General features: G+C 40.0%; 1 protein-coding gene across 1 annotated transcript in view; it reads right to left on the bottom strand.

Moving 5' to 3' along the window:
* eng (endoglin) overlaps positions 1 to 21,989 on the bottom strand; it is a 37,959-nt gene that overhangs the window by 3,658 nt on the left and 12,312 nt on the right. The window contains exons 3-13 of the mRNA XM_058617731.1: positions 18,345 to 18,478; positions 12,086 to 12,199; positions 8,102 to 8,279; positions 5,763 to 5,946; positions 5,566 to 5,668; positions 5,106 to 5,298; positions 4,673 to 4,821; positions 4,236 to 4,466; positions 3,976 to 4,042; positions 183 to 293; positions 44 to 91 (exon numbers count right to left, since the gene is read on the bottom strand). Coding sequence (XP_058473714.1) covers positions 44 to 91; positions 183 to 293; positions 3,976 to 4,042; positions 4,236 to 4,466; positions 4,673 to 4,821; positions 5,106 to 5,298; positions 5,566 to 5,668; positions 5,763 to 5,946; positions 8,102 to 8,279; positions 12,086 to 12,199; positions 18,345 to 18,478 — 1,512 coding nt within the window. The remainder of the gene's footprint in view (positions 1 to 43; positions 92 to 182; positions 294 to 3,975; positions 4,043 to 4,235; positions 4,467 to 4,672; positions 4,822 to 5,105; positions 5,299 to 5,565; positions 5,669 to 5,762; positions 5,947 to 8,101; positions 8,280 to 12,085; positions 12,200 to 18,344; positions 18,479 to 21,989) is intronic.

Here is a 21,989-nt window from a genome sequence, read left to right as displayed (position 1 = left end):
ATTGCACTGATGATGAGACATTAAAAGTGGTAAAAATCCTCACCGGGAAGACTTGCTGCTGTTGAGCTCATGTCTAATCCAGTTGGGTATCCTGATTTAAGCAGGATGAGGCAATTTTAAAGATCCGGACAAAAATGTTGAATTCAATCACAGACACAAGAAGGTTATTGTTATTCTGTTACCTGTTTTTATTTTGATAAACCACAGTGCTCCAATAAGTAATACTCCAATCAGGAATCCTCCAAATGCAATGCCAAGAACACCAGGTAGGCCAAAATCAAAGCACGGTGGGGCTGGAACACACACATAGGAAAAGAACAATGTATATGCAAGCTTCACTGAAACAACAGCAATACAACACAATGTCAATCACAGTGAACATTCTGATTCATCTTTGTGTTTTATGTATTGCTTTGTAAGACAGCTGAGATTGCATTATAAATACACAGTGCTTCACAAATTTATTGGACCACCACCCAAAGCCACAGCTGCCCTAAATGAACAGCATTTGTAATTATCAAAATAAGTTTTTTTTACTCCAGTATGTAAAAGGAAAAACAGGAAAAATAGAAAAGCACATTATTATTTCTTGATAAAGATATCAAATTATAGTTATTTACTCCTGAACAGAAAAAAATGTTTTTGTGATTGAGTGTTGTGCTTGATTAATTGCTGACTTCTCAGAGATGCCCAATTTGGGTATGAAAAGGTGAATTCAGTTTGTTATTTTGCCAAATAAATAACAATATTTTTTGTTTTTATTTAAGTTTTTGAAAGACTTCTAAAATATTTATATTTTCTCGTTTTTACGACAGGTGGTTTGATCAATTAAGCACTGTATATTCAAACATTTATGTTAAACTCAAATACTCAAAATATTTTCCTTGCTTTCAAAATTGTTTTAACAAAATTAATAATAATGATGTGAAGGACAGTTTCCACCCAGCATTGAAACGCTTGCTGACCCATTACTTACTGCACATCCTGAAATCAACAGTTGCATTTACGGTTAAAAGATTTATGGTTTAAGATGTTAACTCTAATGTAAAAATGTGACTTGTACAAGCTACAACATGGCCCTTTAACACTGCCACCCTCCCATCTACTTGTTACCATGACAGTCCGAGTGGAGCCCATGTCGGAAAATATAACGGTCATTACTTTCGCAGGGTGACCTCACCCTCGCAGAAATAAAAAAGTAAATTTGCACTCTATCATTTCCCGTTTTCCTAATTTAATGATACAAATTTCAATTTACAATCAAGTTATGCATTGGTGATGTTCTCTGGGCGAGCTGTGTGTTGGCTTGCCCTGCAGAATATGCCTCTCTGCTAACACACTTAATAGAAAACATAAAACTCGGAGCCAGCAGCAATAAAAAAAATCACTTTCCCCCAAAGCAGCTCTAAAAGAGAAAGAACAGACGCACACTAAAACTTGATCAAGCCTTTGACATACAATACTGTGGCACAGACATACTGTATTAGCCAGGCAAGGCCACCCCACAATTTTGCTCCACTCACTGTGGTCGACCAAGGCCGTGAACAGCTCACCTTGAGACAGACAATATTTCAAGAAGGCTGTACAATAGATCTTTGACAGTTTTTCCCTTCACTGAGACATCACCTTAAACTGCTCTGACATCTGATTGTACAAACAAACCACTCACTGTGCACGTATTGATCCCTGCTTCCAATTTTCATGTTGTGAAAAATGATTTCATATTCATATTCTACAATTGTTTTGTGTGGGGGATAAGCGACTTAAATGTCTAATCCAAGCTTTGCCGCATCAGTGTTTTCTCTAAATTGGCTGTTAAATTGTTTCCATACTGTCACGATGTACCAATATTTTTACCTTGAGGTCTTCACATACACAAAAAAAACACGTCAGATTTCGTGTGCAGAAGTTTTCCCTCTTCCCCTCCTCCTAGTGCCTGTAGCGATCATCCCAGAAGTACCCACAACATTTGAAAGAATCTAATCATCACCTTTGCATGAGTTTCTCTCACCTGCCTCAGCTTCCTCCCGCCTCCTGGTGGAAAGTGCTAGGCTAAGAACTATATTGGGCATCATACAACACAGCTCCCCTTTCCTGAAGTACATTTAAGACAGGACATGAAGGACAGAAGACAGAGGGTTTGTTTTGTAGGGAACTTGCCACCACTCTGTGCATCGTGTGCAATTTGAATGCCTGGCTTGTGTGGTGCGGCTGTCTCTGCTGTGAGCCTTGATAAAACACACATTTGCAGTGGAGTGTATAAATAAAAGTACAAATAATGTACAATATAACCTCACTGGGTTCATGTAATTCTTTGAAATAAGATGATTTTGGTTATTCATAGTAAATAACACTTAATATGATCATGCCTTTTTTTTTTTTTGATCAAACAAAGACAAATACCAAGTGAATTAAACACAACCTAGAGCACTGAAATAGTGACATCTTGTGGGTGTCTGAACTGACTGCATCAACCTAGGCTTTTTGATCTGTTTGTGAGGAACATTCCTCGACCCTGAATGAGCCAGAAACATCACAGCAGCGTGAGCAGGTTTTCTCTTGGGACCTTTTTTCTTTTTTTTTTTGACTGCAGTCAGTTGCTGTGTTAGTTTATATAAGTGAGGCTTTGACAGCAAAGCTGAATAAACAGGAGCAGGAAGCAGAAGCTCCAGTGCAGGTGTACAGAGGAGACAGGCAGAAGGCCTGTGCTGTGGCTCCCTGGAGCCCTCTTTATGAAAGCTACCAAACAGGAAGGATTGCTGAATGGACCACTCAGTCCTGCCCAGGGAAGACAGAATGCAGTCTGCTGATATAACCCTTGTATCTCTGACACAGCTGAAGAATGGAGTCATGTAAAAAGACCAACTAAACCGGCACGTTCCTTCACGGCTCATTGAATTCCTCCATTTCATCCGTTGCCAGAAAAACATTTCTAATGACACACGTTCAAGAGAAACAGGACAAAGGAAAGTATGGATGAGTACTTAGTCGGTGTCCTCACCACAAAACACTGCAGCGCTGCTGCATCAGCCATTGCATTCCTCTTTTAGAATGGAATGCGGAATAAAAGGACTCTTAAAAACAAGCAGGACTAATTTGTTTTGCAAAGAACAAACTCTAGTTGTTCTTGCATTCTAACAGCCTCTACTTTCAAGTATCCTTTTGCTTATAAACTGAACATTTTCACTGATCGTCACTCTGGAGATTTCTTTCTTTGTAGAAATGCATCTTTCCTTGTTTGAGTGAAGTGTGTTGAGCAGTCCAACAATAGCACCAGGCACAGTGGCTGAGTTTGGAGAGCAACACTGTCAGACCCCCTGGAAACAAAGAGGACTTCGCCTCCCTCCCCTGAGGGCCATTACGTCTGATTGTGGTCACAAGGTCAGCCTGCAGACCTTCCTAAAGGACGAGGCCCTGCCCCGCAACCCCTTACTGACTTCACTGCATATCCTGAGTTCACTGCTATGACAACCGCCCGCGCCGCGTTTGCTGTGCATTGAAACAATACACACGAAGAATACAGCAAGCGGCAGCAACGCACTGGCTGAGCGTCAGACAAGGAAGTAAATCCTCAAGGCGAAAAAGAGTAACATAAAAGGTTCATTTTCTCTTTTTAAAATTCAGAGACCTTGTTGTTAGAGAATAAAATACAAAACATTTATCTTCCTATTAAGGAATTGCCAAAAAAAAGCTTAAGGACACCATCAAGACTTTATGTGGAGCATTTTAGAGATTTGGAGGCTGTTTTTTGTTAAAACAAAAACATCTGGATGGAAGAACAATGCAAAAAATATATAAAAATAATTGTTAAAAAAAACGAGGGCTGAAACAATTATGTTGTAATAAGCATTTTATAAACTCTACTGCTCTGTTAGTTAGATTCAAGTAAATAAAAGTGGCCAGGTGTGGATTAAAACATCAGCTACTTGAAGAAAAATGAAGTGAACAATATTTTGGAGTTTAAACTGAACTCACTCGGTGGTTGCAGACACGGCTGGGTGACCTCCAGATTTCCATTCACTCTTACTGCATCTGCACAATGCTGGTGAGGTGGTAAGAACAACAACGACAAGATGAAAACAACCTATCAACAAATTATTGACAAAACTCTGCAATTTAAATAATCTACACGCACAAAAGAACACCCTAGTACGCTACTTCTACATCGCTTTACCCAGTTCAGTGCATGATTTTATTCATGTGATGTCCAAAAAGTGTCCAGAGTGAATTCCTACCTCACTGTAGCAAAGTTTGACTGAGCATTCCAGGTCCCATGAGGTGGAGGTCACCTCTGGCAGCTGATCTAGTGAAAAGCTCAGTCGGGTGCTGTTGGGACAAGAGTTGGGGGGACAGGTCTCTGGAATGAAGGGCAGCTCTTTTACCACAGAGGACGAGCGCTTGGAGTAAACAAAGCAGCTGGTCACTTTGATGGTCAACTCGATCACCCCCCAAGTGTGACGAGAAATCTGCGAGAGACAGAGGAGACATCAGAAGTTGAAAAGGCACAAAAATTATCTTTCAACAAATGATCCGAGGGAGGTGGAGCAATGTGAGCATTAAAAACCCTCTGAGCCATAGATATATCATCAGTAAACATTGATTGCAGCAATTATTATATACATTGTCATTATAGACATATTTGGAATGAAATGCACAGTAGTTGATTTCTTACCTCGGCATAAATTCTCTTGTCGCTCTGCACCTTGGTGTTGGGGTCTAGGGGAGAGCGGAAATCTGGGGACGTGTACAACTGCATCAACAGTGGCATCTGATTTGAAGCAGTCGTTGTGGGAATGAACTGTGCCAGTGGTGTTGTCGTTACTGGGAGGGAAAAGACAACAGAAAATAAACTATGTACTATTTTTGTTTTAAAACCTTCACAGGGGAAAAATTGTGAGTACTTCCAATTGCAGCATAGCAGTGTATAAAAATATACAGCATGTATTAATTGCGCATATTACTTTCACTCTTCTTAAAACAGTCTCCATCCTCATTTCTGCTGGTTTTATGTAACGTACTGTGCTATATGTGGACTGTGTCTTCTTGCCAAACACCATCTGCTGTATTTATGTATTAAAATGTATATATTTTTTTTATCATCTCACCTGTAGGGTTGTCCTTTTGTACAAGCACCAGTAAGATTGAAGAGTCGACTGGTCTGAGTTCAGTATAGCTCGTGAAAGTAGTGACATTAAAGATCTCCATAGCCTTGTTCTGGACCTCAGTTGCATTGTCACTGTTCAGTGTATGTAATGGTGTTCCACGAGTGAAGCTGGGCAGCAGGACGTCATTGTTAGACTGTAGAGAGAGAGAAAGAGAGGGAGGGAGAGAGAGAGAGAGAGAGAGATGTGCTTAAAGTTTAGGAAAATAAGTCATCGCTCAATACGACAACTGTTTATAAATGAGCCATATCACACCATTGATAACAATGTGATCACAGAGAAAAGTGTAGTTTGTCTTGATAAATCCTGTCTCTAATGTGCTAGTGGGACATTATTCTGACATCTCTTATCTGTAAAGGCCGGGGTGTGTGTGTGTGAGAGTGTGTGTGTGTGTGTCACTTACAGCAAACCTGGTGTACTGTGCATTGAGAATGGTCCATGCTGTCCCCTGAGGGCCCCTCAAGTAAACCCTGATCATCTTTGTATCCATGCGAAGCGACACATTGCTGCACAATGGAGAGATGGATTTCAGGAAGGTTTTACAACAAGGATGGAAAAACAATAGGCCCGATGCTTCGTGTTGCGAATCTCAAGGTTTACCAAATGCGGGCGTTCTCCGGGATGTTTATGATGTGAAGCTCCACTTCATCACTGGAGTTCTCCTGCTGCTGAGGGGAGCAAGACGCGGACGAAGTAGCAGAGGGTTCATTTTTAATCTCCATGAAGTGTTTCTCGAATGCGTCTTCATTTCTAAGCGTGCAATTGCGAGAGCCAGGGGTGGTTCCTACAAAACCACAAACATTCACGCTGTAACTCAAAAAGGCATTCCAGTGGAAAACATGTTCATATGCATTATTACAGAACAACATCTCTCAATAAAATCAATTAGCAGCACTTCTCTTTTAGTATGTGGCAGTGGTGTATAGTGGACATGGTGCAATGCTCAAACTCCTTATATAGCCTTATCACACCAGTAGTTTAGGACATGGAGACGGGAGATATATCCAACTGAATATTTGAACTAAATTTGTGAAAACCTGGATTGGACACTGGATTGGATAGCCAATGTTTCCTGGTTGCAGGAGTCGAGCAATGAGCCAATACAGTTCTCAGTCTCAGTATTAACACTGCTCAAAATCGCTGTTCTAAACCCTTAATATGAAGAAACTGCTTCAACTGCACATAAAAGTGGTACGTTTAACTCTGATTAACATGCTACAATAGACATTTCAGGAATTTTAAATCACACAGACATTTCAAGAAGCCATAAGGGACATGTAGGCTTCATATTTTCTACTTTGCAAATCTTACAATTGGCAACACACTGTTGTGTAATCACTGCACTCGCTTTTCAAACGCCCACAACAAAGCCTACATGAGTTCACCCCATACAGGCCAGGAGATGCAATGATGTAACAATGTAAACTCTCTCTCAGTAAATTTGTGTGCAATAGAAACAGCACTCGCTAAAACTAGGAGTTGCTGGACAACAAACAATTATTCCACCCATCCATTATCTATACTGCTTAACCCCCTGAGGGGGACACGGGGGGCTCCGGCCATCCCCGCTGACACTGGGAGAGATGCAGTGTACAGCAACACTGCTTTCCATGTAATTTTAACAACTTTGAGTGGCCAGATATCAATGATAAGTACCTATAACAGACCTGGAGATGGACAGGAAATCAAAAAAACTGTTTATAACTTAATACAGCAATCACTATTCCAGCATATCATCACTGTTTACATCTATCTCTATCCATGTCAGAGCTCAGTGTTGGCTCAAACCACTTCCGGAGGCTTTGCTTAGAAATAATTGCGCCTGCATTCAGCATCCTGCTTCTACTGCTGCTGGTAAACGCAGCCAGTAATATCCTTATATCCAGGCTTCGCTCGACAGTGAACACTCACTCTCAATATTTGTTGTTTCTGTGCCTCCGTCTTCAGCATTGTTAACCATTTGTCGCTGACTTCTTTCTCCAAGTGTTTTGCAATGTTGTGTCCGCACTGTGACTTTTGAGCTTTCACAAAGATGACGATTAGCACTGATCACATGAGATTTTACCTGTTGCAAACTTGTCCATGGATTTCAAACATGCAAGTTTAGTTCGGGAGTCTCGCTTTGTCACTGTCACTGCCTGTGCTGTTGTTTGGGTCACTGCTGTACATGATAAAGGATTTATAAAGTTTCCCTGGGCATTTCTGGAATAGTCACGCAAGAAAAGAAATGTTTGTATGCTGCAGTAGTTTGTGTTCCCTTAGGACAAGATGAAGATAGACTTTAAAATTAAGCCAGGTGTCTGCGATGCAGCTTCATGGGTTTTCTGGCTTTTTATTTCGATTTATCTTTCCTTTGTGTGCATCTCCTGTTGTTGAAATGCACGTGAAGAAGCAATTCATTGCAAGTGCCCTTTTGGAGATCACTGTGCTGAGGACAAACGCATGGCTTAACATTCAGGGACTTAAAAGGTTATTTTTGAAGCAATGTTGGTCTCATTTAGGCATTTAGGTTTCCTCAGGGAAATTTGTCAGAGAGTGGGTCCATAAACACATAAGAAAAGAGAAGTTTGGTGATTGATTTTATCAAGAGCTTTGGAAACAACACCACATCCATCCTTGTTTACTGTACTGCAGGCTTGCTGTTGAGGTATGTATGACATAAACTATAGTTTGACACCAAACAACGTCACACACAGCATGTTCTTGGTAATGTGTGACAATGTTGGCATATCTCAAACATTAAATTGGACACAAAACCCTTTACAGTGTTGATAAGATCTGACTGGTTTATATACTGTTGTCTATTGCATTTTGCAGATTGTGCAAATGACTCCCTCCAAACTGATAAAACTGCCCACAGGTAGTTAAGATGGAGGAACTCTATTCGTCCGACATTTTCCTGAATTAAATATTTGCCAGGTTGCACAAATAATTCTCACCTGCTGTTCCGGTTGTGGACATTTCTTTTAGATTTTGGAGTGTTGTGAACGAGGTCACGCCGCCAAACTTCTGTGTCGCCCACTCGACCAGGTCCTCGTTTTGAGTGGGGATATCTTGCTTGTAAACGTTGTTTTGATGTTCATTACTAAATGGAGTAATGGTGGAGTTACTGTCCAGCTGTTCAAAAAAAAAGAAAAGAAGCAGAGCCCACGTCATTCCACTTGATTTTAACGAAAGGCAAATTGATGAAAAAGAAAAACATTATAAAATGTAGGAGTCTGTTCCCCATTGGTACAATCATCAAAGAGTCACTTTTATATTTGCCTCATATCTGCTGATTTTGTCACATTGTTTATCTATCCCTCTTATTTTCCTCTTTTTACTTTTTCTAAACCTCCACCCAACTCTCCCTCCATTCTCTTCGCAGGGTCCTGTTAAAAAGAAATGTTTATTATGGTTAAGTGTCCACGAGCCCAGTTGCACAACCCTGTTGGAGCCAAGGTCTTTCCTTTGCTTCCTGAGTGGGGCCAGGAAATGGGACCTTTTTTAGCTTTGTGCGTCACCACTGTCGGCTGAAATCTGGCTCCATACATGGTATAAATATATACATCTATTCCATCGACTAGACACTGCCGTTTCCTCGTCTGGACCAATGGGAAATAATGGAGTTTACATAAAGCTCAGCGTGGATAAGAAGGCAAAGGAAGGCATTATAGAAATAGAGGAGTGATGGCTGTTTATGGTAGATTTCAACACCCATTAGTCACATTGGGGTATTTTTAAGTACAAAGTTAATAGCAAAAACATTTATATTTCTTGGTCAATGGACTTCAGTCTACTCTGATTTGTTCTTCTCTTCTTTTGCAGACTAAAGAGTAAAATAAAGACTTGTTCAAGTGTGATCTCTTCATTCTATAAACAGACACTTGAAAAAGGCTTACTTTTGGTGAGGGCTAGGCTTTTAAAATAAAACAATGAAAAGAAGAGTTTTAGTTTTATTTCTGGTTAAATAAAAGGTGAAATTAATTAGCAACCAAAAACATATTTTTCATGAATCTCTTTTTTCAAGTGGAAATTTGAAGAAAAAAAAGAAGACCTGAGCTGCATATAAAGTACCGATGTGTTTCTTTTTCTTTGTGTGCTCCATTTTGGGCTACATGCAGACAATGTAACACATAATTACTGGATTCTGACTCAACAAACTGAACTAAAACTAAACAAACTCAGCCTTCTTTGTCGGTAGAACTAAAGTGGGAAGTGGTGCGGATGAGCAATTTCAGAAAGAACAATTATTCATCCTGGTAGTGTTTCATCAGTGTGCATTTAAATGATGAAAATTACTCTGCTGACCCGTCTTGTGTGTTTAAATGTGTTTTGCCCTTGCTTAATAAAGTGAAAAAAAAGGTACAATACAAGTAAGCCTAAGCGAGTCATTGGTCTTTACACGTGAATATTTGATTGACACTGGATCAAAAAAAAAAAAAAAAGCAGGCTAGGCAGAAGATAATAGGGGAATAACCGTGGTAATCATTTGGATGATTAGAGCATAGGTGAATTCCTTGTGGAAAATGCCTCTGATGGTGCATCTTCCCCATCAGACTGTCCTGGGATGGACAGCGTGAATATCAGTGGCTCCGTCTTCTCACCCGTACAACAACATTAGATCTGTTTTCAGAATAACTAGAAGCGTACGTCGCTGCTGCTGTTCTGGCTAACAAACTGTTTATATGATAAACTGAAGAGAGCAAGAAGACAACATTTCTGTCCCCATGTTTCACGGGTATCGCGGTCAGCTGTGGGAGCCTAACGGAAGTAACAGAGAGCTGAGCTGTCAGAGCTGGTGACGAACTTTCTGAGATGCAGAACAGATGCTTGCCGCCCCCCCCCCCCCCCGCCCGCAATCTGTAGTAAAACAGTATTATCCCCCAGCGATACTGCTCATCCCATGAAAACATCCTGTGGTTACAGGCAACGTCGCCCGGGCTCTCAACAGGACATGATACAGGATGGAGTGTCGCACTCCTGTCAGCATATCTTTAATTGATGGCTGTAAACATTTCAGCGCTGTGATTCTTCAGCTGTTACTTTATTTTATTTATGTATTTGTATATAAACTTGCTTGTATACTTAGTCTTAAACTACTGCTACCACACTACAGAGCAATTTTAATTGTTTTTTAGTAGTAAAAAAGGAAGGATCTTAAGGGTTTCAATAGCGCAATGATGTTGGAGAGGAAAGCTCGTGATGATGATGATGATGATGAACAAGAACAAAAATCTAGAACATTGTGAGAGATGCAATGTATTAAACGTGACCTTTTCTGGCAAACAACTGTCAAGTGTTAAAAGTTCCAGAGATAAAGTAAGTTTGTGGAAAGAAATAAAAGGAGATAGTGCTGACTTTGATGGTTTCACTCATGTATTTATATGAGATGGCACCAGTGACCAGTGTAAGCACAAGGTAAGAAAAACACACAGACAATCAAAATCAAAGCTGGACACTGGAAACATCTGGAATGGCTCAAACTGCACACTTCATGGGTATTATGTGGAAGTCCATTAACACCTTAATGGTTTTCATAAATAAAGTTATATAAACGTTATAAGAATTGGTGATCAAAATGAAACAAATCAGATTGAAACTCTTTGTATTAGACAGCTGCAGTCTGTTTGATTTATTAGGTCACATAATCACATTTAGAATAGTTTCCTTTTTGAGACAGGCAGTTTAGTTTGATTGTAGAAGATCCTGACATGTTCAAATGAGAATCTGAGTCAAATCTGAGTCAGTGGTTTGTCTCTGTAACAAAAGGTTTGTGTTCAAGTTTGAATCTTGAAAATTGGTCCATTGTCAATGCTATCACACTTAAAAGTTTGAGACACCGCAACAATTAAACTGCAACTGCAACTGCAACACTTGGTGCATTGTGTATTATTTCTTTATTTAATTAGACACTCAGGCATCTGAGGAAAGGTTACGTTCGAAGCCCCACAGATTGAAATTCAGATATACTCTGAAAACAGTGTGTAAAAGTGAGAATCTCCAATCTCACAGGGACATTAATTTTAACAGGCGATGCCATCCGCCCGTCTCGTTGCTGGCTGAAACTTCTATTACTGATTTTATAGTATGGATAATAAAAAAAACACACACAAAAACCGCCGCTACACAGCATCCCATATCTATGGGAAAGCAGTATGGTTCATTGTGTCTCGAAACAGGCTTGGAGAGCTGCACAGCTGTGGCTATTTGACTGTATGCAAACAGCTGGCACAACACAGCAGCTACAGCTATAAGTGGGGGAAAAATCTGCCTTTATTGGCCCCCTCAGGAGAAATTTGTCCTGAGCAACTACATCTGGAGAAATCTAAAAATTAAACTTCACTGAAAATAATAACCACTTAAAACTTCACCCCGTTAACCTGTTCATTGTTCATGATTACTTAGTGCCTGTTCAAGGGCCTTGTATACCATTGTGATCATAAGAATCTGAATTCCCGTTTTGAAGCTTGAAGATTTGCAATTTGATGTAGTTGCCAGACGTCACCTGCAGCCACGCCCCTATTGGACCATAGCAGCTGTCAATCAAACAGGTGTCAACTCATATGTGATGTGATGTGCATACTGACATCTTGTTTTATTGAAGAAGACCCAAAACTAGTGATTGAGAACATTAACTCCTCAGGAAAATAATTACCCGAAATATCCTTAAACTGTAATTGAGAAGTAGAATAATTGTTAAGAAATAAATATTTAAATATAAAGCAGCTGTTCAGTATATTCTTACTTCCTAATTGACTTCACAGAGGAAACCAGAAGACTCCATATTTTGTATACAAGCTATGGGAGTGATCAAGTAACATTGAATATTGAAATATGAGGTGTATTTAATGGTTACATTTAAAATGACTTTCTCAGTGAATACCCATCCAACACCCCAGAACCTTAAAGATAATACAGAGAAACAACGAGGTGTCACTTACATAAATTTTTACATCTGCGTTGATGTTGAAGAAAACAGAAACTACGTCTGGCGATGTAAGAATGAGGTTCATTGGCTTAGCGTTTGGCATATGAAGAGGGATTATCTTCTGATCCTGAAAGAAAAAAAAAAAGAGAGACATTTGTTACTTGAAATATTTCCTCACATGTGCACAAAGATGATATTAATATAGCATAATGTTTTCATTATTATTAAAAAAAAATAACCACAAGCGTGTATATCATAGTCTTTGTTATAAAAAGTTTGGCAATGATGTAAAACTCCAGGTGTAAGTTGTGCCACTTGCGTTCTCTTTTTCTCACACTATGACTCCACCCACATTGGAGAGTTATTCATGATGACAACACTATTATTGATAGAAGCAAGAAGCATCAAGTCAATAAAGTTTTTGACTTTGAACCTTTTTGCTTCTATAAGTGATAACTCTACCATCATCCGGCACATTTCTTTATCCGTGCGGCCTTGTCAACTGCTATCAAGAATTCTTACAAATGTAGACAGTGAAATATCTGGTAATGGAGTGATGTGAAGAAGAACCCTCGTGACAGGCTCCATCAAAGTGCAATATTTTTGCTGCTATGATTAGAAAATTAAACCTCATGACTTTAACAGATTTAAGCGTATGAATGTGTGGGTTTTTTTTTAACTCTATGACATATCGCAAACAATTACGCAGTGAAATAAAATGACAGTTATTATTATGTCCTTTTTTGTGCCATTATCCACCATCATCGTTGCTTCGACAGGGGACGTGGTTATTTCCCAGTTTGCCGGTCTGTCACTGAGTGCCACTAAATGAAGAGACCTCAAGTTGATGCGGTAGAGACACATTTTGCTTGCAGCACCAAGTTTAAAAATAGTTCCAATTGCGGTTTAATTCTGTACAAGCCCGATTCCTTTTCTACCTGGTTTCAAAAATCAGTCGGGGATGTGACAATTATCCTTGTTTTTGCGACTACGAGATGTCAACACATGCATCTTTCCAGAAAAAGCAATGCCAGTCATTTGAGGCGGGCTCGTCAATAGGCAGACTGGAAGCTGTTTTGCTACCTGTCTCCAGTTTGACAGGGACAATAATGAAATAATGCAACACGGTGCTATTATTATAATGTCTCTGTGTCGCACAAAACAACATTAAAAAGTAAATCAAAATCTATCACAATTAATTATATGGCTGATGTGCAACGAGCTGCATCGTCTAATTTAAGCTGTATATTGTAGCACAGTCTTAAAATACTCTAAAGAGATGACAACAGAGAGTGACAACAGTACAATCACCTATAACATTAACAGCACACTAACAATAGGAATGAGGAGAAGCCTTGTGTCCCTAATGGAGAGATTTCAGATTATTTGCCATTTTATGATTTTTTCATAACTTGCAAATCATGTATTCCCATTGTACTCACCACACTGTACATAATACATAATTAACATCATTTAACACATAATGTAATACCTCATTAACAATATTTCAGCTGAGGTCAACAGATTGCCTAATTGCCACCGCAGCCACTCTCTTATCCAGCCTTCATTACCATGTTCTACATGTGCATAATGGTTAGAGCTGCTTTAGCTTTGGGAATATCAGTGGGGGCGAGTAGATCTTTTTTCAGAGAAGGAATTTCTACTTAATTTTACTTGCTGTAATAGTCCTTAGATAATCGATTTTTACAGTTGGACACATTAGAAGTGAAGAGCATTAATATAAGAAAATGCTCAGAATATTCATATATACCAATTTCAGTGTACATCAGTCATGCTTATTTCTTTGTACAAATAAAATACTCTATTCCTTCTCTATTTTATTTAAAGATAGAGCTTTTTCAGAGCACAAGACCTCATGTTGTGGAGACAATGAGCAAGGTGTGAATCTCCAGTACTGAATTCATTTACTGGCTACCTGGTGTTTGCAGGGGCTTTGCACTAGATGCTTAATTGTAATGAGCTCGGGCCTGCGCTGTGAAAACTTTCAGAAACAACATCACAGTATGACTTGTAAAGAGAGACGGGTTGTAAATAACACCATAAATAGACATGAAAAGAGACATTTCTTGTGGGGGGGGAAGGTGTAGACAAATGGACTGACACTGGGAGAAGAATGTAAATGTGAGATAATGCTGCACAGTTTGTTTAGGTGGCGACAGGAATCCAATGTAATCACAGTATTCGATAGTTGCTCTCTTAACTCCACTTGTTTCAAATAAAGAATGCACTTGAATGAATGTAAGAGACTGTGTCACTGTCACAGACTTCGTCCCTGAAATACCGCTTTGTTTTCACCTGAATCATGTCACATACAGTAAATGAATGAATGGCATTTCCTCCTGACTTCATCGTGTTTCATACAGAGACAACTCGGTGGTTACTCCCCTTATGTAATCCTCCAATGAACTTGACTGTCTGTCTCTGTAGTTTCCCTTCCTACGTCTTTTTCTGACTTCCATTCTTTAATTTTTGAACTCTGAATCACGACCGTAGACTCCTGACCCTGATCACTCACCTTTTCTACTTTTGTTCCTGTGCTTTCAAGATACAATTGTTTTCCTTTTGGGCTTCTTATTTTTTTTCTTTGCCGCACTTTTTGAAGGGCCTTTGCTGATGCCGTTTCCAGTAATTCTTTTCTCTCCCTTTACTTGAATTTCGCTCTGTTGGTCTAGTCTCGGCTCCGTTGGTCTAGTCTCGGCCCCATGCCAAGACCCTGACTACCCAAGCAGTGTGTGACATCAGTGACCTGTGTACAAGCGGCTCCTCCCATGAATTCTCCTCCTCCGCCTGTGTCGCCCCTTGATGCTCCTCTAAAATTCTCCACTGGCAGGTTTGAAAACAAAGAAATGGGGTAGGAGGTGAAAATTTGAAGGACAAATGGGGACACTTGACTGAGCAGTCTGGCATGGGATGAAGATGTCCCCCTCTTCCTCTGTGTTTACAGGAAAAATCTGTTCTAAACACTCGAGAGCAGATAAGGAGACTGTGTTGAGAGATCTCGTGTCCACTATCATCTTTCACTTGAGAAACCATCTACTAATTGTCCTACGAGAAGACAGGATGTAAGTCTGTACAATGTTCAATGCATGACACAGAACCCAAGTCAAATTCCATTTGTGAACTCTCTCCAAACCCCATAGCACTTTATAACGCTCAATCAGACGACCAACTCCATTCTTTCTATAAACTATATCTATCTCTTCTGGCACGTATATGTATCTTTTCTGACTCTCCCACACAGTGAAATGTATCTGGTTTTTCTCTTCAGGCCCAATAAGATGACTGAGAGGGGCAATTCCCCGCTTAATATGTTTTAAATCTATTTTGTCATCAAAAAGCTTTTCCCTCTTATTTCCACTCCATTAAATATGCTGTAAAACTTTATGCCATTAAATGAGACTTTGTAAAAGACCTCGCAACATGCCTGGAACCCAGTCTTTTGAGGCTGCAGCAATAATCATCATCACCTTGCACAATGGCGGCGCTCTTACTTAAAATGAAAGTGAGCAATGAATCACACAACTCACCGACCTGAACATTTGAGATTCAGTTATATCACAGTGTCTCTAAGCTGCAGTGCGTAACTCTGACTGTTGTTGTTTTTATTATTCTGCTTCGGTTTGGAAATTATGTAACATTAATTGTATGCTGTGTCCTTCATCTGAACACTGGCTTTTTCAAGCGTTACCACGAGAACTGACTGAAGGAGCATTTGTGTGTGTGTATACAGTGGCAGCACAGGGGCAGGTCAGGGAAAGAAGCTTTTATCCTGTCAAACTGCTAAGCAACACGGTTTTTTAAGCAGTAGCATTTTGTGGGCTCTACTTTGTGTTTTCAATCATTCTCCAAGGAGTTTGCAGCCTTTACTTTGCTTAAGCACAATGTTGATGTTGCTGTTCCTCTGTCCTAACATAGAGCAAATCACTTCCTGTGAGCGGCGCAGGAATGTCACCTGTTGACACGAGATCTAAACACTGCTATACTGAGAAACACAGAGACAGTGATGTGGAGCAGAGGGGCTTAATGCCTTTCTCAGTGTTTACTATACTTTTCGTTCTGAGCCCCTTTCACCAAGTAAGCAGGACCGATATACATGCATTTCATACACAACAGATGACCTGAGGCAACCTCTCCGTATCTAAATGCTCTGCCAATATTGACATGTTCGCATGTATTTATTGTTCAAATCGCTTTGAATCATTCCTTTTTTTTAGGTTAGCAACTATTCCATCAAAGACACTGGACTTCTCTGAGATTGATCAAAGTGTAGAGGAGGTCCAAAAGGCTAGTTCTCTCTCAGATGACTTGATTTACATTAGGCTAAAAGATTACTTTTGCTCAACAAAGCCACTGGCAGCAGTGTTTATTCCATCTTTTAAAGTTCTAATAGGATTCTTAAAGCTCTTCAAACCATCTTGTGGATTATTAATTTTATGGAGGTAACAGATTCAAGCAAGCTTTGTATTGCCCCCTCCTGTGACTAGGTCTCAGAAGTGTTTTGCTCCTCATAATCACCACCAGATTGAGGAAGAACACCCAACAGGGTGAAAAATTCAAAAAGAGACAATAAATAAACAACGGTTGCTTTACGTGTTTTGTGAACTTTGCACACAAAAGAACTGCAAAGGGAGGAAGCAAACAAACAGAGCGCACAGATAAAGAAATGACTAATGTGAGCTGACCGACAACACGAGACAGTGAAAAATTGTGTCTGGCACAGCAGTAATAACTTATAGATTAAAAGTTTCATGGGGATGCATTTTTGTGTCTGTCACTACCTAAAAGTGAGAACATTTAAATGACCTAATACACTATCTGCAATTATGGTGTGTGTTGGAGTTGCTTAAAAAAAAAGAAGGTATTTTGCAAATAGCTTTTCATGCAGAGATTGGTTGTTATTAGGGATGCACCGATACCAGTATCGGGTATGCGCCAATAAGTGCATGTGTCGCAATGTCAGCAGTTTGGAAATACTTAAAGATAAGCAATGATGTCAAAAGTAAAGCAGACGGCAACCTGTGCTGTACTAGACTGCCGAGAGAACACAAGTCATTTGGTAAAACATCTAAAGAACCAACACGACGCACAGCAAAGGATTTGCCAAATAAATATTAAGTACTACTCATTTAAATCTAATTCAAGTCTGTTCCTATACTTTTGCTCACCGAAACAAATTGGTGCTCCATTACAAACAAGGATGAAAAAGCTGAAATAGTGATATCTTGTCATGTCAAAAACTCTAATGTTTTAAGTCTACAACAAAAGTAAAGGAATTGGCCTCAAGCTTCCAATACTTTCAGAGGAGGCTGTAAATGTTTAAACAGCAGCAATAGTATCTAACTTTGTCCTTTGTTCACAATCAAAGTGAAGCAAACAGAATTTGTTTTCAAAAGATTTTTTTTTGCTGTAATGGTACTTCAGTACTCTACAAATTTGCCATAAAAAGTAATTACAGTTGTACTCAGTCAGGCAAAAAGTGGAATCGGTGCATCCCTAGTTTTTATGATTGTTGATGATGTTTAGTTTAGTGACATTTGCAGAAACCTAATGTTCCCATTTCTGTTCTGTCTAATGACTGGTAATGGTTAGCTGGTTATTTGGCCAATAAAAGTTAGCCACGTAATGTGTTTGTTGGCATTTTTTGTGCAAGACAGGTTTTCGTACATCATTATATAACAATATATAAGCAAAGTTAAATGTATACCAACCAACAATCACATTCCCTTCTTCTGCATCTAGTTTTTCCATCTAATGTGCTTTTTCTGCCTAATATGAGATGTGCACACTAATGTCTATGTGCCTGCTAAGCAGCAGTGTTGATGAGATTGCACAACAAGGCTTATGCGGTATCATTCTCAAACCCCAGGAGGGGTTTTAGGCAATTCTCCCACTCATTCTTTCAGAAATTATGGACTGCATCTTTTTGTTATGTGTGGAAATAACCACACAGAGCTTTGCATGGGTCAGTCTCCATAGTACAGCTTGCAACATCTTTAAAGTTTTGCCACTGGCTTACAAATGTGACTGTAACAGTAGAACAGTTCAATTCAGCCTTATTCTCCAAACCCATTTCCCATGTTTGTAACAGTGATGGACAAATTTCATCAGCCGAAAGACCTGCACACGACTACCTTCTGTTTGTGACCGAACTTGATACGTATACTACTGAGATTTAATGTGATGTTTCACTTGTTCACATTTGCATAACCAGCACTGGTTATTCTGCATTTCAGTTATGTTGATGTGTTTACCGTGGGAGTAAAGTGAAGGATGTGGACCTCCGCCTTGTCCTCCATGACGAAGCTGGTCCAGCAGCCAGTTTGCATCTCTCTCACATGAAACCATGGGTTGACATTTTTTGTCGGATCACATGTTGGACTTGAGGCTGAAAGAAATCAAATGGTGCAAAATGGTTACGCAGTGTCTGCGGCACATAATCAGGTTAGAGTAAATCATTTCATCCCTCTCGCACTGAAACTGAAGTTCTCCCATTATTAAGTCCAATGTGTCAAACGCCAAGTAGTGCGAGATTATGGCTCTATTCATAACAATCCTGTCATATTTGGACACGAGCGGCGCATGAATGAGGACTTTCACGTGTGAAAACCAATAAGCCATTATTTAACAGATAGATGAACCCAGCCACAGTACAGATTCCCTGTCTCAAAGGGGGTAAACTTGTTATTAGTCATTATGAAAGATTTTCCCCAGTCTCCGAGTAAGGATGTTAAATGTATGGGTAGGAATATATTGTTTAAAAAAAACCTGCATCTGCTGGTTCACGTTTATCAGATGTGTCAGGGTAGAGTGTTGCAGTCATCCATCACAGCTGCTCACTCCGCTCTCTGCTATGAGCCTGCTGTTTAACCTGGGAGTCCATGTCTCAGGAGGCTGGATTGATCGAGACCAGGCTGTGTGGATGGGGCCGTTGACAAATTCCTGGTGTTTGACCTGGTCTGCCTGTATGTGTATGTGTGTGTGTGTGTGTGTGTGTGTTTGCCTTAGGTTATTGGCAGGGACAAAATATCCTCCAGCAAACTTCCTTCTTCCTCAAAAAGGAACAGTCAGAATAGAGAAGGTCAAATGTCTTTTCCAACTTAATCAGGGACCTTTTCTTTTTCTGGCTCATCTCCCACATTTTGTGGATTAAAGATAAGAATCTGACTGACGTATTATAGACGTCCATGTGAAAAAGCCGCCTTTGTTGTACCAAACTTGGCTCCCATCGCTTCAAATCTGGATTCGCTTCTCAATACGAAGTCTTAATACCACCTATCTTCACGGTAGTGTAAGCTCTTGCAGGATCAGTCGAAACGACATCCTGTATTTAATCATTAGATAAGCATATCTCCAGTAAGATGAATAAGAGTAATATACAGCTGAACATCCCTTCAGACACCCATATCAGTTGATGGTGCAGCATATTAGCAGCCAAGTGTGATATCATAATAGAAACGTCTAATTTAGTAAGGAAATGCTGCACAGTGTGTAATGCTTCACCGACTTTGTATTTGGTCTGTTGTAAAGCATGTGGGATGAGAAAGACACATTACAAGAGAGGAACGGGTTAAAAGCGGAGTTTGGAAGGTCAACAGGATGTGCCTTATTTAGAAGCGGCACTAATCAAAGACCTTGGTGGAGGCAATGTCATCACTTGCTGTGGAGGGGGATGGACAGAGATTCAGATCAAATGGGACAGAAAGTGATGAATGCAATGAGCAGCGGTAAAAACAGGGAGCCAGAACACGATAGGATGAGACGCTCATCTCTTTTATTGTTGTCCGCACAACACACCATGGTCGGTAGTGTGCACTCTTGATACTGCTTATCTATAGAGACACTTTTAATTTTAACACTGTACTTTTGTCTTATTTGACCCACCAATTCGAGAAAGGATTATGAAAGGGGGATGGTTTTCATTTTTGAGCAACATTCTCCACAGTTTCTTATTCTTCCCAGGATTGGACCACAGTTTTTCTTGTAAATCAAGACGAACGGCCATCCATACTCCTTTGCCATCCCTCTTTCCCTCCCCTTTACCCCATAGGTCAAGGCTTGTTTCCTGTTATTTTGGCCCCTCGTGGTAATGTCTGTTGCTCAATATCCACATCCATGAAGTTATTTCTCTTCTGTTTTGCTGTGACAGAGTTAACGACCCATAACTGCTGCCCCAGAGGTCTTGGTATAAATCACACTGACTGCGTAAGACTCTGTGTGTGTTTGTGAGTGTGTGCATGTGCCACTAGTCACCATAGGATATGAAGAACATTCATTTTGCCCCCTTGACCCCGGAAATGCCAATGGCTTCACTAAGCGGTTTGCTAGTAAATGAGGTATAGAAGAACCATTTCATTCCCTGTCCTCTTTATCTACTTATATCAGTTGCCTCCATTTCCCATTCCATGAGAAGACATGTTTATGAATGTTAGTGATTTCCCTTTAGATGTTAGGTATGAGGAGGGGAATGTGAATAGAAACCATTAGGGAATTATGGGGGACGGAAAATTGGCTATATTTATTACAAAAGAGCATATAATCAGATTTAACCTTTGCTTTAATTCTAAATGCAGAATCAATGTCATTAATTACAAATGTCATGAGTGTCAATGGATCTGAATGCCTGCAAAGACTCTTTCTAACTACTACATTAACAATGCCATATGGTCAAATTAAAACACTTATTTAAGTGGAAACACATTAAACATATTACAGCAAATTGATCAATGCTTATAAAATTAAGAGCAACAAATGCACAACCAAACCCAATTTGCTGTTACTGAACCTACAGAGAGAGCACAGTTGTGCAGACTGCACCACAGTCTAGGACATTGCTCCCGGCTGGTCGTCTGCAGCCCCCCTGGAGCCACAATTAACAAGAGGAACTTCTGGTCCTTTTAAAAGTCCAAGGTCTATCTGCTCCTGCTCTCATAACCTTCAGGGCATTCCTGCTGATGACAGGAGACTGGTTGACAAAATCAAAGACATCCTTTTCCCGCATGTGTTCAATTATGCACAGCATCATTAAGCCAGCAGCACGACTGTGACCATTTAAGATCATCTCAGGATCAGCTTGACACTATCTGCCTGCTTTGCTAAGTTTAGCTCAACATGCTGCAGATGTTTATTTGGTTCCATTCTGTTGTTTGCGTGAGCGTTTTCAAAAGACCTCAGCGGAAAAAGGTTAAATACTGGCAAAAATGTTTTTACACTTGAGGGCAGCGGAAAAGCTCCGTCCATCCATTGTCTACCGCTTCATCCTCCACGCGAGGGTCATGAGTCACTGGAGCCAATCCCAGCTGACACAGGCAGAAAGGCGGGATACACCCTGGACAGGTCGCCAGTCCATTGCGGGGCCAACACACAGAGACGAATAACACTTTACTATTACATTCACACCTACGGGCAACTTAGAGTGTTTAATAAACCTCTGCATGTTTTTGGACTGTGGGTGGAAAACCACGCACACAGTGGGAGAAGATGGCACGTAGAGACAGGAGGGTGAAGGCCCTCCATGCAGAAATGAAATAGTTTCAGTGAATAAAAGTAACAGAAATTCTTTGACTTAGTTTTCTTTGGAGTTTGCAGCCTGTATTTATTCATGAGCATGGCCTTTTATAATAAAGACAGTATTTCTTTATTGGAGGTTTTATAATGCTTTGTCTCCAAACCTTGCCCACTCTACCAGAGGTATTTGAGAGGGAGGACAGGGTTTTGAGTCCTGAATATGAGACCGTCTCTTTCAACAAAGTAAACTGTGATGCGACCATGATGTAAGCAGGGAGCACGGCATTCAAATAATTACAAAAATAATTACTGCTGTGTTCTCTCCATCACTACATTTTCTTTGTGTGAGCCTTAATTGGCTTCTTGATTATGCACTCCCACTGAACCCTCGT

The sequence above is a fragment of the Solea solea genome, chromosome 19 (assembly GCF_958295425.1).
Source record: "Solea solea chromosome 19, fSolSol10.1, whole genome shotgun sequence".
Classification (NCBI taxonomy): domain Eukaryota; kingdom Metazoa; phylum Chordata; class Actinopteri; order Pleuronectiformes; family Soleidae; genus Solea; species Solea solea.
The sequence above is the reverse complement of the archived record's forward strand: the minus strand, read 5'-3'. Positions and strand labels throughout refer to the sequence as shown.